This window comes from Cricetulus griseus, chromosome 6, assembly GCF_003668045.3.
Source record: "Cricetulus griseus strain 17A/GY chromosome 6, alternate assembly CriGri-PICRH-1.0, whole genome shotgun sequence".
In the NCBI taxonomy this organism is placed as follows: Eukaryota; Metazoa; Chordata; class Mammalia; order Rodentia; family Cricetidae; genus Cricetulus; species Cricetulus griseus.
The window spans coordinates 48,991,818-49,008,318 of NC_048599.1; the positions used below are offsets into that span (position 1 = coordinate 48,991,818).

General features: G+C 51.8%; 1 protein-coding gene across 5 annotated transcripts in view; it reads right to left on the reverse strand.

Annotated features, from left to right (window-relative positions):
- The window catches only part of Sirpa (signal regulatory protein alpha), a 37,614-nt gene extending 21,654 nt beyond the window's left edge, over positions 1-15,960 (reverse strand). For 3 of the 5 annotated variants that reach the window (XM_027421828.2, XM_027421825.2, XM_027421824.2), the window contains exon 1: positions 15,130-15,739. In XM_027421828.2, coding sequence (XP_027277629.1) covers positions 15,130-15,211 — 82 coding nt within the window. In that variant the 5' untranslated portion in view covers positions 15,212-15,739. Of the gene's footprint in view, positions 1-15,129; positions 15,740-15,759; positions 15,888-15,941 lie in introns of those variants that run through there. The other 2 variants (XM_027421827.2, XM_027421826.2) reach the window with 2 other exon arrangements.
- Positions 15,961-16,501: the final 541 nt, after the last annotated feature.

Here is a 16,501-nt window from a genome sequence, read left to right on the forward strand (position 1 = left end):
CCATCAGTGATTTTCACTGATTGAGCACACACAACGGTGTTGAGTTCAGCACACTGCATGCGTTATCATGTTTAATCCCCATGAGGGCCTGTAACTCAAGACAAGAAAACTAAGACAGAGTGCTAAGTCACACAGCTTAGTGTAGCAGAGTGTCCAAGCCCTTTGGGGAAGTGTCACGTCTGAGCTGGGCTCTGGAATTCAAATCTAAAATTTTCGGTTAGAATGGGAGCCTGGATTCCCCACTGAGGGAACAAACTTGGTAGAGATGAAGAAGTAGGAGACCCTGGTGTGTGTGGTGCTTTTCAAAGAGGTAGATTCTGTGCTTGAAAGCAAGTCCTGGCAGAGCAGTTGCTCTCAGCAGTCTGGTGGTAGGAGAGCTGAGAACTCGGGCCCTAGGTGGGGCTCAGTAGCATGTGGCTGCATCACTGGGGGCCCTCAGTAGGTCGACAGAGAAGGCCTAGGTGCTCACCCACTGTCAAGAGCTGCAGGGGTGTGAGTGTGGCTTCAGCTTGGGCTATTTATGGTCCCTAGCCTTCATTTCTTCGTCTGTAAAATGTTTACCATGAGCCCATCTTAATGAACTTCTGACAGAAACAAACAAGTTCAGGCCAATGAGCATGTTAAAAGGCAGCATTTGGGGCTGAGGGGTATCTCAGTGGATAAAACCCTTGCCATCCAAGCACAGTGGCCCCACTACTTTCCTGAGTGATGGCTTGCTGGATGTGTGGATGTGGAACATGAGCATTTGAACACACAGACATTAGAGACAGGGTGACCCAAGACAGGATGAGGAGGATGACAACAGCAGGAACAGTGAGTCAGGTGATCTTGGTCTCAGCTGGACTGTCCACTGGCTTCTAATGTGACCTGTCTATTTGACAGGGCTGTAGCAGAATCTTTTACCAGGCCCTCTTATGCTGAACCAGTAAAAGAGACATTGTATGTTAGCCCATGGCCTGATATTGTTGCACTGGCAAGGCAAGAGCGCCTAAGGCAAGAGAGCTCCATGGATTGATCGGCTCTGCTCTCACTGCAGGTACCCAGGGCCTTGGCATAGGCCTGTCATCTGTTGCTCACTGTCTTGTCTCGTCCTCTTCCCCAGCCAGGGATCCCCTTGAGGGCCACTTTTCATGCCAGGTGTGAGCAGAGTCTGCAGAACCAGCCTGGGCACAGCCTGATTCTCACACTCCAGGGGAAGAAATGAGAACTAGAGAAGTCAGGGGCTCAGGCAGCATTGGCCAGCCTAGAAGGTAGGCCAATGACAGGCAAGTGACTCACACAAGGAGGGAACAGGCTTGAAGAGACAGGAAGCCTCCCAAGGGCATCGATGACATCACCAGCTACGGCCAATAGCAGGGAGCCATGAACATTCCAGTGTGTCTACAGTGAACCACGGGAGACCGGTTGAACTGGAACCACCACTTGCATGAAGCACAGGCCTGGGCGAGAACAGGCCCTCTTTGGCAGCTGGGTACTCATGAGTGGACTCCCATTCAATCAGACATAAGCAGGGAAATGGTATCTGCCCTCTGCTTTGTCATGAAGATTGTTCCAGAGCTATGCATAAGCTCTTGCTGTATACTTGCTGGCTTAATTCAAGTTCTTAACCCTCTCATCTCATTGCTGTATTCTTTATGTATCTGATTTGCTGTGGACTGTTATTTTCTCCACCATTAGGATGGTAGATCTACTAGGAAGTACTGTCTAGCCTCCTGCCTGGTATATACTGTGTCCTCAATAGAAACAGGCTGGAGAGGCACGTGGATCTCTGTGATTTTCAGCCCAGCCAGGGAGACTGGGTACCCAAAACACGTCTATGCTGAAACAACACACTGATGAGCTGAGAAAGTACGGGTTTTATTTGCTCTGTGACCCTGGCACAACCCCGGGCCTCTTCCATCATCAGTTGAGCAGAGCTAACCCTGGTGACCCGGAGCTGGTGCTCTGTTATCATTATCCCCATCCTCAACTGAACACAGAGCTGTGAGTCAGCGGCTGACGAAGGAGCTACGCTCAGGAGGAACTTGGGAATTGGGAGCTGACAAGTTGGAGCAGGGCTATTCTTGTGGTGCAGCCAGAGGCTTGTAATCACACCCCGGGCAGGTGACAATAAAATCTGGGCTGGGGAGGGCTGGCTCCTCCCCTTTGCCCCCCTCCTTTTTTAGCTCCTCTGGAGATCTCACCCAACTGCAAGCAGATTTAGGCAGCTTAATTAATTAGCCAGTGTTTCTAAAGCGTTTGAAGAATTTTAAAAGTGTGATGTAAGTGCCAAACATTATTTTAATCTCTGTGTGTATTTTCCAACAGGGTTTTCTTTTCTTTCTTTATTTATTTTTTGCTTGCTTATTTGCTTTTCTTTTGCTCTGCAGGTTCTGTTCTGGGAACTGTGCTTGTTAAAATTCACTCCCGTGGGCCAGGCCTGGGGTCATCATGCTGACATTGCCAAAGAAACCATTTCCTGCTCTCTTTGGCCTCCTGGCAGAGAGCACAACCATTCCAGAGCCTGAACCTGACAGTGTCCCTGTAGGTGTCACACAGCGATGGTGGTGGTGGGGAGCAGTCCAGCCGAGTGGACCAGCAACAGCATGACAACTGCTCACTGTGTGCTAGGCACTTCCTTGAGGACCCAATCACAGATACAGGTGGGTCTCCCCATAAAGACCTTGAAAATGTGGGGAAACAGCCCAAAGGGCAAATGGCAGGGATGAGGAAGTGGATAACAACTTGTCCCACAGGTGAGTTATAGGCAGTCACAGCAAACTGTGATAACATTTTCTATGGCACTGTTGAAAATAACACGGTGGCTATGCAAAAACAAACAACAGTGGGAAAAAACACAAACTTTTGCAAAGCATTTAAAAGAAACAAAAAGCCTAAAAACTAAATAATAATATTGGGGCTACAGAGACTTCTCCGAGGTTAATTAAGTAGGTACTGATCTCCCAGAGGACCTGGATTTGGTTCCCAGCGCCCACAGGAGGCTCACAACCACCTGTAACTCCGGGGGGGGGGGGGGGTATCCGATGCCTCCTTCTGGGACCTGCATTTACATCCACATACCCTCCCCTCATGTATATAGAGTTTAAAATGAAATAAATCTTTTGAAAAGCCTCATATAATGCTATCAAAGATCACTGCTGTCGACACTTTGATGAACTGTAGTTAAAATAAGTGAATAGAAGCACCGTAAAATCCCACCTTCCAAAAGCTAAGGGCAAGTGCAAACACTCTGCATTCGCTTAGGCATCCTCAGAGCAATGGGAACTTGAGGAAAGCATATCCAAGGAAAGGAGACCGCTGATCCCACTGTGGATTCATCTGATGGCTAAATCCACAGCCCCAAAAGGTTGCACAGAATCACAACAAATTATGCTGACCATCGGGGCTATCGAGTGACATTTGATGTGATCCCAAACCTTGAGTTTCAAGGGAAAAAAGGCAGTGGGGGGAGGCGCTTTCCTATCACTTTACAGTAAGTACAATGTTGAATATATTAGTCTTCCTTTTTGTAGCTAATGTTTAACACTTCAGGGAAAGGTACAAATAACGAGGAGAACATGAGTGTGTTTCTAGGGAGGAGTAACTACCCTGTGTGCTTGTTGCTGTGGAAGGCAGTGATGAATCATGGGATCCCCATGGACTGAGGGCTATTGTACATGGCTGTCTCTGGCACACTAGTCATGAAGTCAGATTCTGATCATGTAAGTGATTACATTCAGAAGAACAGCTAGGACAAACAGCTCTCGATGGCTACTCTGATCACACCTTCTACCCCACCCCCAGAGATCACTGCCCCATCACCTGAAATCCCGTTTTTTCCTTCTACTGGCCAAGATGTCAAATGCTTAACCAGTATGCTAAATGCTGCCAACCTATGCAGTAAGGTGGGACTGAGAACTGACTAATGGGTTTAGAAACACATACTTCACTTAAAAAAGGACAATAATATTGTATTATTCATGTGTAGCTTTGAAGATGGAGAAAAATGAAAATGGTTTTATAAGAAGTGAATAAAGAGAAACTGTGCTCTTTCTAAAGAGAAAACCAAATCAATGTAGAAGTGAAGCTAAGGCGGAGGGCGGGGCCTGGGGACACTAGGGTGCGAGACCCCCAAAGCCTCATCCCTGGAAGAGTCCATAGCAACGGCCCAGAGCTCCAGGTCCCAAGAAGCCCAACACTTTTAACCTCAGCACAGCAGCAGGACACCCCTTCCTCACCGTCAGCATGGTCAAGTGTGGTTTATCTCTTGCACTTGGGCAGTGATCTGTCTTCTCTGTTAACTTGACTAGGAAAGCAGACCTCCAGATGAGATGTGTTTGTGAGGACATTCCCCGGCAGGATTCACCAAGGACCAAGACTAACCCTGGATATGGGTGGACTACCCCATGGGCTAGGAACTCCAAAGGAATGAAGGGGGTGTGGGAGGTGGGAGGTGGAAGTGGGGAGATAGAACCAGCCAGGAGCCAGCATCCCTTTGTTTCTGTCTACCAACAGCAGTCCCTCAGTCACACATATCCACTGCCATGATGTTCTGCCAAGTGCACAGGGCCAAGAGACCACGGACCTAATTCTTTGACATCATTGGCAAAAATAACTCTTCCTCTTTTTATGTTGGTCTCAGATATTCTGCAATGCAAACGTAATCAACATACATTTCATTGGTGCTATTGCCCATACCTTCCGGTTGTGACTTGGTAGCTGGGTAGAAAAGCCTGTTGTGCCAGCACTTGTGCATACAATGAGATATGAATGGGTGGGTGTGGGGTGGAGTGCTTCACAGCATGCAAAGTCCTGAATTTAATGCCTAGCACCATACATGCACACATAGACGATATGTGAACACAAGCATGCTAAGTGTACCCGGGCGGTGGTGGCGCATGCCCTTAATCCCAGCACTCGGGAGGCAGAGGCAGGAGGATCTCTGTGAGTTCGAGACCAGCCTGGTCTATAAGAGCTAGTTCCAGGACAGCCTCCAAAGCCACAGAGAAACCCTGTCTCGAAAAACCAAAATATGGTTCTGAGTAGAAGCACAGCAGGGTGCCATATGCAGAAATTTGGTGTATGTGTGCAGAGACATATTGGAGCACACCACTGGAGTGTGTTCAGACGGGTGTGGGGTGAGTGAGTGAATAACGGGTGGTGGTATGAACCATGGGAAGAGATCGTCTGATCGTCTGTGGGGGAATGTCTAAGGTTGAACGAGTGTGTACATGGGGAACTGCAAAAGCATGTATGTATGGCATGTACATAGAGATGTGTGTGTGTGTGTGTGTGTGTGTGTGTGTGTGTGTGTGTGTGTGTGTGTGTGTGTTTATGCATGTGTGCAGGTGGGCATGTATTCTATATGAGCAGGGAGGCACATAGAGATCACTATTTATGAACATGCTGTGCACCCGTGTACTCATGTTTACCAGTGTGGCCAGATGGGAACGGGCCTGGCTCAGATGAATCTGTGGAATGAGATTCTTCATAGAGTGTTGTCAGAGGAGGGAATAGCAGGATGGGCACTGTCATCCGTACCATCAACTCCTAGTGGGCAAAGTCTGCATAGCACTAAACCTAGGTTCCTGCCCTAGGGAGGTGGTACTAACCTCCCAAGAGTCCCTGATGCTGGATTCTGCGCCCCAGTGTACGGTTACATGGACTCCGTCGAGAGCTTAGTTCTCTGACAGCTGTGGCTGGTCAGTGGTTTTCCTCCAAATGATTCATCTATTCCCACCCACAAAGCTCCCTCCACTGGCAGGGCCTGTCCTAGATGCCACAGGAAAATGAGGAAGTTGGGCCTTATCCTTCAGTAGCTCACTTTGGGGGCACCCAGAAGATAAGTAATGACTACACATCAGCTGATAAGTGTCATAAAAAGAAGTGTGGAGGGTATTGGAAAGGGGCCAAATCCAGGAAGACCTCCCTGAAGTTAGTAGCTCCTGAGCCAGGTCTTGAAGCCAACAGAGATGAGGTAAAAGCAAGAGTTCCCAGAGAAACCCCTTGGGTGAAGACACGGGGGTGAGGCAAGGGACTGTAGGCAGGGACCAGAGCAGAGTCTTTGGGACTCCAGCAATGTACTGGAATGGGGCTGGCCTGCAGCTGGGCCAACCTAGAATTTTGGAGGACGGCTTCCAATACACATTTGAGGGGCAGACCATCACTGAACTTCCTGCTGGCACCACTGGACAGATCACTGAGTAGACATGTCCAGACGGTGCAGTAGGTACTGCCACCCACCCTGAAGCATCAGAGTCAGAGATGGGAGAGCTGGTCAACAGGAAGAGCTTCCACTTTATCTCCACTGCAGGCAACTCCACTGACTGGGCATGGTGCCATGTCCCTGGTGGCCTCTCTGTGACGCTGTAAACTCCTAAAGTACCCAGACAGTGCCAAGCTCTGGCTTCGGGTTGGAGGTCTGCATGTCTTGTCCCCAGAGGGGTGACTTGGCAATGCAGCTTCCTCGTCTGTAAGCGGGGCTCCAGTCCTGCTCCTACTTGAAAACACATGCTCAGCGGTGGAGAGCTGAGCGGAGAACCACGTGGCTTCTCATCCCTCTCTCCCAGGCTGCACACTCCACCCACTAGCAAATCCCACTGGCTCAAACCCTAAGCTATGGATGGAATCCATCTTCCTATCCCTCCTCTCCTCTCTGGCACTCCACCCCAGTGGCCTCCCTGTCTGCACTTCATCTCTCCACAAGCCATGCTCCCTCATAGTCAAGACAGCCTCTAGGCTTGAATCAGGGGGCATCTCCCCTTTGTTCTCTGCTGAGGTCCCCACTACACTGAGACCCGGGATCCTTACAGTGCCCCCCCTCCAGGACCCTGTGTCCTTACTCTTTTGCAATCATACCAGATTCTCGGATCACCCCAGAGCCTTGGCATGCGCCACCCATCTGTCCACTGCTCATTCCTTAGATGTCTACATACATGGCTTGTCCCCTCGCGCAGGCCTATCTGGAACTTTCCCTGCCACCTGCATGCAATGGTACTCCCCACATTTGCTCTGATTGAGTTTTCTATGTACCACATACTATTTAACACACCGCAAGTTCATGTTCATAGTGTATGTCATATTCTTCATGTTCCTCATATTCTCTGCCTTGGACTGACTTGTATGTTCGCCGAGAGTGGGGACTCAGTTTTGTTCCTCAGGCTTAGAGTAGCACCTGGCATTTGCTAAAAGTTATGTTTTGGTTTGGATTCTCATCCTCCTCCCGATGAGAGTCCAGTCGGCATGCTGAGCACTGTGGACCTCTAGCGTCGCTGTAAAATAAGGACAGTGTTGATATTAGGTTTATACCACAGATGGAAGGAGCCAGCATGCTTAAGGAGCTCAGCACCGCACCCAGGAGAGCAAGTGCTCAGTGCAGGCAGCGACTCCCATGTATCTCGGTGTTTAAAGGAGGAGAGAACAGATGACTATGTCCTTCAGCTGGAGGGGTTACAGAGTCTCTCTCTCTGCCCTAACATACACAAAGCCACTGTGCAGACTATACAAACAGGCCAGTGGCTTGATGAGCAGCAGCTAGGTCAGACAGAACCTGAAGGTGACAAAGCAATGCTTGTGGCCTGGCCCTGTTTGCACAATAGCTGGAAAAAAAAAAAAAAAAAAAAAAAAAAAAAAAAAAAAAAAAAAAAAAAAAAAAAAAAACAACCACAAAAACTGCAAGCATATGTGTACTATGAATGCCCTTTGAACTGTAATGGACCTCTGGGGACCAGAAGTAGTTGAGAGGTTGAAGTCATTACTGTCACAATCACTGGAGTGATGCCTCAGCAACCTAAGAGCCTTCTTCCCACCCGGAAGTGAGGGTGGAGGTTAGGAACCCATTGGCTGCTTCCCAACTTCCAGTCCTGACTTGCTCTGAAACAAGCACCACACTGCCCAGCATGCCCTCCTAGGGCAATGGACAGACTAGATAGCCAATGACAGCTGCTGCTACATGGAGCCCTCAAGCCTGAGAGCTGGCACCACCCTATGCTGGTGCTTCTCTCAAGATGGGGCCTCCTGCCCAGGCTTCTACATCCCTGGGCTGCCATGGGTATGTCAATGCATTCTCCTGGCCAGGCTAAAGACTTCACTAAAAGCAACAGCTTGCCCGGTGGTTACCATGCACCAAGCCAGCAGAAGACAGCCTCTGGGTGGGATTTCTCCCCCAGCTAAGCTGATGTGATTCACTGATTCCTTGCATAGAGATTTTCCAGCTTAGCCATTAGTTCTGTAACCCTTCACAGCCTCTGCAGGAGAGGACAGGGGATGAGTGCCAAGAGGGGGCCTGCCGCATGATCTCCTGAGCCAAAGAAGCCGGCCAGGGTGCCACAGCTGGAGAGACCTGTCAAAGCTGCCCCTTCAGAGGGAAAACTCAATGAAGTCGGGGAGTCTACCTGCCCTCTGGAGCCCAAAAGCACACGATGGGCTAGGATAGGCAGGGCCATAAATACACCTAGAGACCATCAATGCTGGGCAGAGCAGGGCAGGCCTTAAGTATGGAGCCTCTACAGGGACCCAGCAGGACAGTTTGAACCATCACCACATGACTCCAGAGTACCATGAGGACAGGGAGAACAAAAACATAGTCAAGTTCACAGAATGGTTGTGGGGTCTCATTCTTCCTGTCTGTCCATCTTCACCATCCCTCACCAGACTGCCTAACTGGATGCCTTGGCGAAGTCACAGGAATAGAGTCCTCCTAACAATGCCTGGCCTGGAATGCACAGCTCTTGCCATACCACAATCATGGCAGCACCTCTGAGGTCACCATTACTGTGAAGTCTGAAGGGGAGGGTGTGTACAATGGAATTTACGCAATAGTTCCAGGGCTGCTCAGCTGCCTCCATACCACGCACTGATGTGGGCTTCCTGGGATTTCAGCTTGTTGGGAGAGATCTGTAGCACAGTCATGGCCTAGGCCCTGGAGGAGGGACACTGTGGTAGATGGGGAAGCAGTCTTTGCCCGTGCAACCTCATGGCTCCCAGTCCTTCTCTTTAAAAGAGGATTTCATACCCATGTTATCCCCTTAGTCCACTAATGTAGATTAACCCACCCACTGTGGGACAGGTCCTGGGCTAAGGTGCCAGTAGGCTCAGTCATTGTCTCTACCCTCACATAGCCTGTATCCTAGTTGGGGAGACAGGAATGAAAGAACACATCATTTGCTTATTTGGGTTTGTTTTTGCTTTCTCATTAGAATGCCAGTTCCATGAGAGCAGGAGATGTGCCTACCTTATTCACATTTACAGATCCAGGTACCTGAAGCACACAGCAGCTGTTCAATCCAAGGGCTCCTATCACATGCTCAAAATACTGCATAAATATAATTGAAGCTACCCTAATAAGGGGGGCACAGTGATCAAGACTAAACAGACCATGGCTTAGGTTCTAGCTGGCTGAGTGGCTTGGAAAGAGCCCTGCTTGGCTTCTGGGAGCCTCAGTCTCCTCATCTATAGAATGGGTAAAATCTATACTTTTCATGCCCCCTGAAGATCAGACAACAATGGAAAGGAAGACATGCAACCTAAGCATCCATGAGGAATAGCTGTGTCCAACATTCACTGTGTGAGATTCCTTGTGCTTGGTTACATCATCCAGTAAGGCCAGGAGAAACAAGAATGACAGAAAGCCATTTGGTATCAAGGCTGGGACCATTATATCATCCCTTCTCATTTTGCACATGTCTGAAGTTTCCAAAAATGGAAGACTATGGGAAGACAACATGTGTTCTGTGCCAAGGACAGGTACACTGAGCATTCTCTTCCACCGTATGCTTCCATTTCTGGAAGATTTAGATGGTTTGCTTGGAGAGTGGGGCAATGGTTGTATAGTCCTGATATGGCCATCACCTATTCTAGCCATTTCCCCCAGCAGCTGCTCACTCCAGCGTCCAATCTCCTCCGACCGAAGCACCGCATGTCCTCAGCTACTAAACTAATCTGCAGCTCTGGAGCCCCAAATGGATATGCCAGGAAATCCTGCTGGCACCGAGGACCGTGCTGTATGTTTTCCACTTCTGCCTCTGCTGTTCCATTTCTTCCTGGACCAAAAGCTTGGCAAGCCACTCGACAGGGAAGACTCATCCTGCCAGGGTTCCAGGAACCCCGAGCGCACAGGAGAACAGCAGCAGCCGTCATAGCAGACCCCTCTCCAGCATGTGGACGGAGGCACACTCTGGAAACATCTGCTGTCCTCATCTCCTGGAGGGTACGCTGATCAATAAAACTATATGAGATCTCCCAGGAGAGCAGGGTGCCAGAAGCCCTGGTCACCAGCCTCCCTACTTGTCAAGTGGAGCAAGGAGATGTCTAAAGCATGGTGAAGCATGGGCTTTGAAGCCTGGGCTGATTGATCCTGGTGGCCATCCGATGCCGACACCTTGCTGAGCCATCATCCCCTCACTGGCCAAGTGAGTTAGATGATCAATCATCAATGGTGCATCCTCCAGGGTAGCTCTAAGACCACTAGGATCATACACAGTAGCACGGAGCCCAGGGTTATGATGGCTATTTTTAGCATTTTCTCACAGAATTCAGGATCCTGTCAGAACTCTGGCTTTCACAGTGGAAATGCCCTGCCCCATTTTAAAAGTGTCGGCCTGTATCATAGGAAGCCTGGCATCCCCCTTCTGGGTCTGGCCTGACCTGACTTTGCATCCGGAGACCTGTGCTAAGCTCAGTCGGCCCTCTATCCTGCTGCACAGGGAGCAGCTCCCAGCCCCCTCCAGCCTTTCAGGGCTGGGAAGCCACAATTCCAGACACTGAGTCCAGAGGGAGACACCTAGAGTCAGGTTGGGTCCAGAGCTCATTGGCACTAACAAGGCAATTAGATCACAGTGCTGGTTTCCTCTCAACCTGTCCATCCCCCAGGAGAAAGCTTCAGGGGAAAAGAGATCACTGAGTCACAATGACATTTACTTACTCATGGCCCTTGTCTTCTGACTGCCCACTATGTGCAGGAGCCATGCTAGACTGATTGCTTTACAAAAATCCATCCCAGCTTTACATATGAGCAAGTCAAACAGGATGAAACACTGGCTGCATGATCGCTAACAGGTACCAGGACTTGCAAGTCAAAAAGCATAAAGCAGTGATTGCATGATAGCTTACAGACACCAGGCATGCTTCAAGCAGCATTTGAATTTGCATTAATTGACTTATTCCCTGAGAATGAGCTGTTAATGACATCCTTCCATTCTAGAGGAGAAAAAGGCCCAGAGAAGTTCAGCAAATTGTTCATGTAGGTAGCAGGACCAGGCCTGACTCCCAGGGGGGTCTTGGCACTGTTGTGTGTACGTGGTGAGGCTAATAGACGGTGAGGCTGCAGAAGCAGATCTCAGAGCTAAACACGCAATGCACACAGTCACCAAACAAAGAGGTAATAAGTAGCCTCAGAGAGGAACAGATAAAATCATGGGAGTGGACGGAGGAGTTAGCTCCTTGGAGCGGAGTCGGGTAGAGTGGACCTGGAAGGATGAGGATTCAGGCAAAGGGAGGCAAGGAAGTACAGGAAAGGTCATTTCTGATGGAACAGCAGGAGCAAAAGTAGAGAGAGATAAGAGGCTAGCTGGGGGCATGGATTTGTCCAAGAGCCAAACTGGGTTAGGTTGCATGTTAACAGATACTATACAAATCAATGTCTCCCATTCATGTGGTGAGGCAGCTGGGTGGTCTTCTACATGGGATGCCCCTGATCTTTCGGGTGTGTGTTTGTGTGTGGAGAGCCAGGCTTCAATCTGCAGTGAAGAAGCCCCGTTACCTCACAGCATATGAACGAGTGTGCCTGTTGGAAAACATGTAGGAACTGAGGTCTGGGGGTGGGGTGGGGGGATACCCAGGCCCTGATGCTTTTTTTTTTCCTCAAGAAATTTGGTTCAAGGGATCACCACTTTTGAGTTGGGGAGTGACATGACGTAAGGGTCAGAGCTATCCCCACAGCCAGGAATCTGAGCAGTTAAGGAGGGTCCTCTTCCATCAGCCCATGATGACAAATAAGAAATAACCTGTCACACGCAAGCCCTGCAAGCAGCGAGGTGGTGCATGTGGGATCCACTCAGCACTTTTAGACTCCCTTCCTTTCGCCCACTGTTCTCCATCTGTTGCAAAGGGCAAGGCGCAGGGAGGAACATTCCAGTGCTGGGGAATCCAGCGCTCACCAGCCCAGATGGGGCCTCTTGTTCGAGCCACATCACTCCCCGTGTATTGACATCTGTGAAGCCAAGAAGCTGCCAGTTCCACACTCAGTGGGCTTCAGAGAGACTCAAAAGCTTTTGCTCACAGGAGCCTTCTCACAGTCCTCCAGCTAGGCCTCAGGTGGCTATTCTTACCCCATCAGTGTGGACTGCGCACTCCTAAGTCATTTACTCCTCCCACCAGAAGCTGTATTCAGAATTCTGGCTCCTTTACCACTTACTCCTGGGACAAGCTTTGGACTCAGTTTTCCTCATCTGTACATCACTGGTAAGAAGAGCCAAATGGTACACCGCTGGTAAATGGGATTGTGCAGATGAAGCACCAGGCCTGGAATGCAGTTAGCTACTTAATAAACATGGGTTCTCCTCCCTCCCCTTCTCAACACACAGTTTGAATCAGGACTTCTTATGGACTGAGTGACTGCAAGCAAAAAAAAAAAAAAAAAAATCAGCCCATGTGTGCCTGTGGGATGGGGGATAATTAATAGCCACAAAGCACCCAGTGATGAACACGGAGCCTTCAACGAACCTTCCAAAATCCTCTGCATGTCAAACATCGCAGCTAGCCCCCACCCCACCCCTTTGTTTCCTATGAAAGAGGAAGTGAGAACAGCTATGGGGCTTAGGAAAGCACATAGGCGCTATCAGCATGTTATCTCTCTACCCAAGGGTCACAGGTTCACTGGAGGGGGACCTCAGCTTCCCTCAGCCACCTCCTGCTAGAGCAAAGGAGTCCATCCAAGTGCTCAGGCCCTGCCTGGGCCAGATAAGCATCCTGTAGTTGACTGTGAGACTTGTCGGCATCCCGATGGGACTAGAAGGGCTGGCCCCTACACAGGCTGCAAGAACCCACAGTGGTGACTTCACCGGAGTCTTTTTAGAATTTTCCTTTGGCATAATCTGTGTCAAGTGCAATCTTTAGAAACTTCCTCTCCTGCCTCCCGGAGGCAATAATTCACATGACCAGCTCCCTTCACCCAAGCAGTGATCTTGTGAAGCCCGGCAATCACATGACACCTCCCAGGATGACAGTTCTGCCAGAGACAGCAGTCATTCCACCCAAAGCTGTCTTTTCTGAGCTGACATTTGGGTTTCTTGCTCAAACAAATCCATTTTCCTCGAAAACTGGACAACCGCCCTCCACCTGCCTATCCTATCTTACCTCTTCTTCTTCGATGTAAATCCCACGCCTCGAATAAGAGAGGCTGAGTCCAGCGGGGGCTGAAGTCCCCTCCCTTAGAAAAGACGGGAATGCGATGCTGAGACCCCTGGACTAAGTGTGCAGGTTGCCGGGAGGCTGCAGCTCAATGGCTATACACCGTCCCTTCCTCACTGAGAATCTCATTCTCACCTCGGAAGACTTACACTATGAAGTTAACCTATGTCCCTCCTCTGTTCCCACCCTTTCAGGTTATTGACGCTGAATGGATTGGGACAGAAGGTCCATCTTGGCTATTTTATAGACTATTTTTATAGGTGAGTGTGGGGAAGGGGAGGATAGATAGGCTCTTAAGAAAGGTGCTGTCATTCTCCCAGCCAGCGCCCAGGAAAGACAGGCTGCTGGGTTGAACACTTGTTAATCACTACCTATTTGCCAGGGACTGAGCCATAGGGGCCTGGTCAGAAAGAGGTCTAGAACAAGCCATGTAGATATTAATCCCGGCCCAGCTTTCTGTACTTCGGAGAGGTGCCTGTGGGTTCCCAAGCCCCGGAGGATGGCAGGGCACGGCTGGAACTTTGGCAAGGCAGGAGGAAGCAGATCAGACGCCAGAGCCACTCATAGGAGAGAGGTGAAATTCATCAGCTGGTCCTGAAAGGGCCCAATGGTGACTGAAAACTATGAATGGGGAGAGGCACTTGGTGGGTTCCTGGGGGGTCTGGGGAAACTACAGGGCAGTAAAGAGAGCTCCTGGCTGCCCCACCTCTTCCAGCTTGCCTCTTCTCTCTTCCCCGGGGCTGGCTCCCCCGCCCCCCCTTCTACACTGCTATCAGATGCCAGGCTCTAGGCAAATGTTGGTGAGGAGGGCGCGCTGAGAATATCTTTACCTCCCTGCAAAGGCAAGGTGGCACAGAGATCTCTATGCCGGTTAACACCGATCCAAAAAGACACTAAATAAGGCCCCCTTCTCTCCCTCCCCAGCTGTGTCTCCAACCTTCCTATCCTTCCAGGAGAGACCCAGGATTTTTGCAAACCCCCTTTAAGACGCAGGACTCCTGAATGGTGACCTCACTCCTTGGCCAACCGGCCTTCAGAGCCCTCCTGCGGGAGACAGCCAGGTGTTTGATGTAGACCAACAAAGAAGACAAGCTCAGAGCCACAGGTACATGCGGGAACTGCAGGAGCTTCTGGGAAGCTGCCTCAGGAAGGCAGGAGAGGAGGGTAGCGGGAGAAGATCATCCAGGGAGAGGCTGTGCCACCACAGGTACATCCACCGTGTCTCCCAAGGGGCTGTTGATTACCCAGGCCTCTCTTCCTCTCTCCCACACCTCCACACACTAACAGTGCTTGCTCTGGTACTAGGGGGAGAGCTCACTCTTCCCTCATCCCAACAGCCCAGCAGCAGCGCGGGAGGACCTCTGCCCCCCACCCTCTCTCCAATCAAGTCTAGCAAGGGAGCTATTGGGGAAGCCAGGCGCCCTACTGCCGAAAGCAAATTGCCAGCCTGCCTCCTCATTCGGGTTGGGCAAGGGGTACGGTAAACCAACTCATTCCTATACCTTGCCGCTTAGCGCAGGGCTACACAGTCACAGTCCACAGGGCAGATCCGCATAAGAAGAGTTCTAGCCTGGCTTCTAGCCTGGGCTATGTGACCTTGGGCAAGTGGCTGACCCTCTCTGGGCCTCAATTCTGCATCTGGAACCCTGGTTACAGGCATCTGTCGACACGAGCTGAGCGGCAGTGTGCGGGGCCTGAGCCCGCAGCTTGGGGAGGGTGGCAGTGGGAGCTGAGGGTGCTTACCTGACAAGGAACAGGACGCGGAGAACAGCAGGCAGAGCAGCAGCGGCCCTAGGCGGCCAGCGGCCGGGCCGGCGGGCTCCATGGGCCGCGGCTGCAGAGCAAGGAGGGAGAGCGGCGGTGAGCGCGCTCGGCAGGCGGGCGGGCGGGCGGCGGGCGGCGCGGGCGAACGACTAAGGCCCCTCCCCCTCTGCTGCCCCCCAGCGCCACCGCCCGGCGGGGTGATCTGACCCCCTCCTACAACGAGACGCCGAGCGGGGAGACTCCGGGAGCGTGACGCCGGGCCAGGCCGGCGGGAAAGGGGAGCGGACCCGAGGGAGCCAGGCGCAGAGCCAGAGGCACGGGGGCGGGGGAGCGGATAGCGAGGGAGAGGGAGAGAGGGGGAGAGGAGGAGGAGGGAGAGGGAGCGGGGACCGAGCACTGAGAGCGAGCGCGAGCAGGGACAGCTCGCAGAGCGAGTGCGGGCTGCGCCGAGCCGCCGCGAGGCCAGCGCGAGGGCGGCCCGGCCGAGCGCCCCCGCCCCGCGCCCGCACCTTCCCGCCCGCGCCCCAGTGCGCCCCGCGAGCTGCGCCGCCCGCCTCGCCTCTGCGCGAGCCCGCTCTGCCCGTGCGGGTCCCCGCCAGCCGCTCGGACCTGCGCCGCCGCGCGCAGGGCTGCCAGGCGGTGGAAGCACCGCTCCCGCTGCCCAGAGGCTGGCCGCGCAGCACTTTGCGCAAACTTGTTTGTCTGAGGTCGGCACCGCGGGCTGGCTACTCCGTCCTCTTAAGGTGGACTGGAGAAGTGGCAGCCGATCGCTACTGGCCTCGGCCTCTCACCCTGGCCAGTCCTCGCCTCCAGTGGGCAAGAGGCTGCCCGCGGCGCGCTGGCCCAGGATAGAGAATGGAGGAGGCGGGGAGGCTTGCTTTCTGCCCCTCCCCAAGAGGCCCTGTTCATGTATCCCAAAGCAGAAGGTCTGCCTCCGGGTGGGTGTGGGTCTTAGGGGCCCAAATCTTTCCAAGCTGGCCCGAGGTAAAGCAAAAGCAGGAAGTGAATGCAGGGGGAAGGGGGGAGAGGAAGGAGAGAGTGATGGTACAAAAATAGCGTGTGTGTAGGAAGGACTTCAGTGCCTCTTGGTAAAGACGCACTGGGGGAGAAGAGTAGCACGAAAGCTGTGGCAGGGAAAGGGGAAGGGTAGGGTTGGGCCTTGGGGAGGAGACTGACCAGAGGCCTTCTCAGCAGGGAGAGTAGATTGAGGTTAGAGAGGGCACAGACAGAACTGTGCTGAGAGAGGCCTGCTGCAAAATGATGACCCTAATGAGCCAGACAGAGAAAGGAGAGCTAACCCCAAAGGACAGAGCCTCTGGATTCAAAATGCACCCTAGCTCCGGGGTTTCCT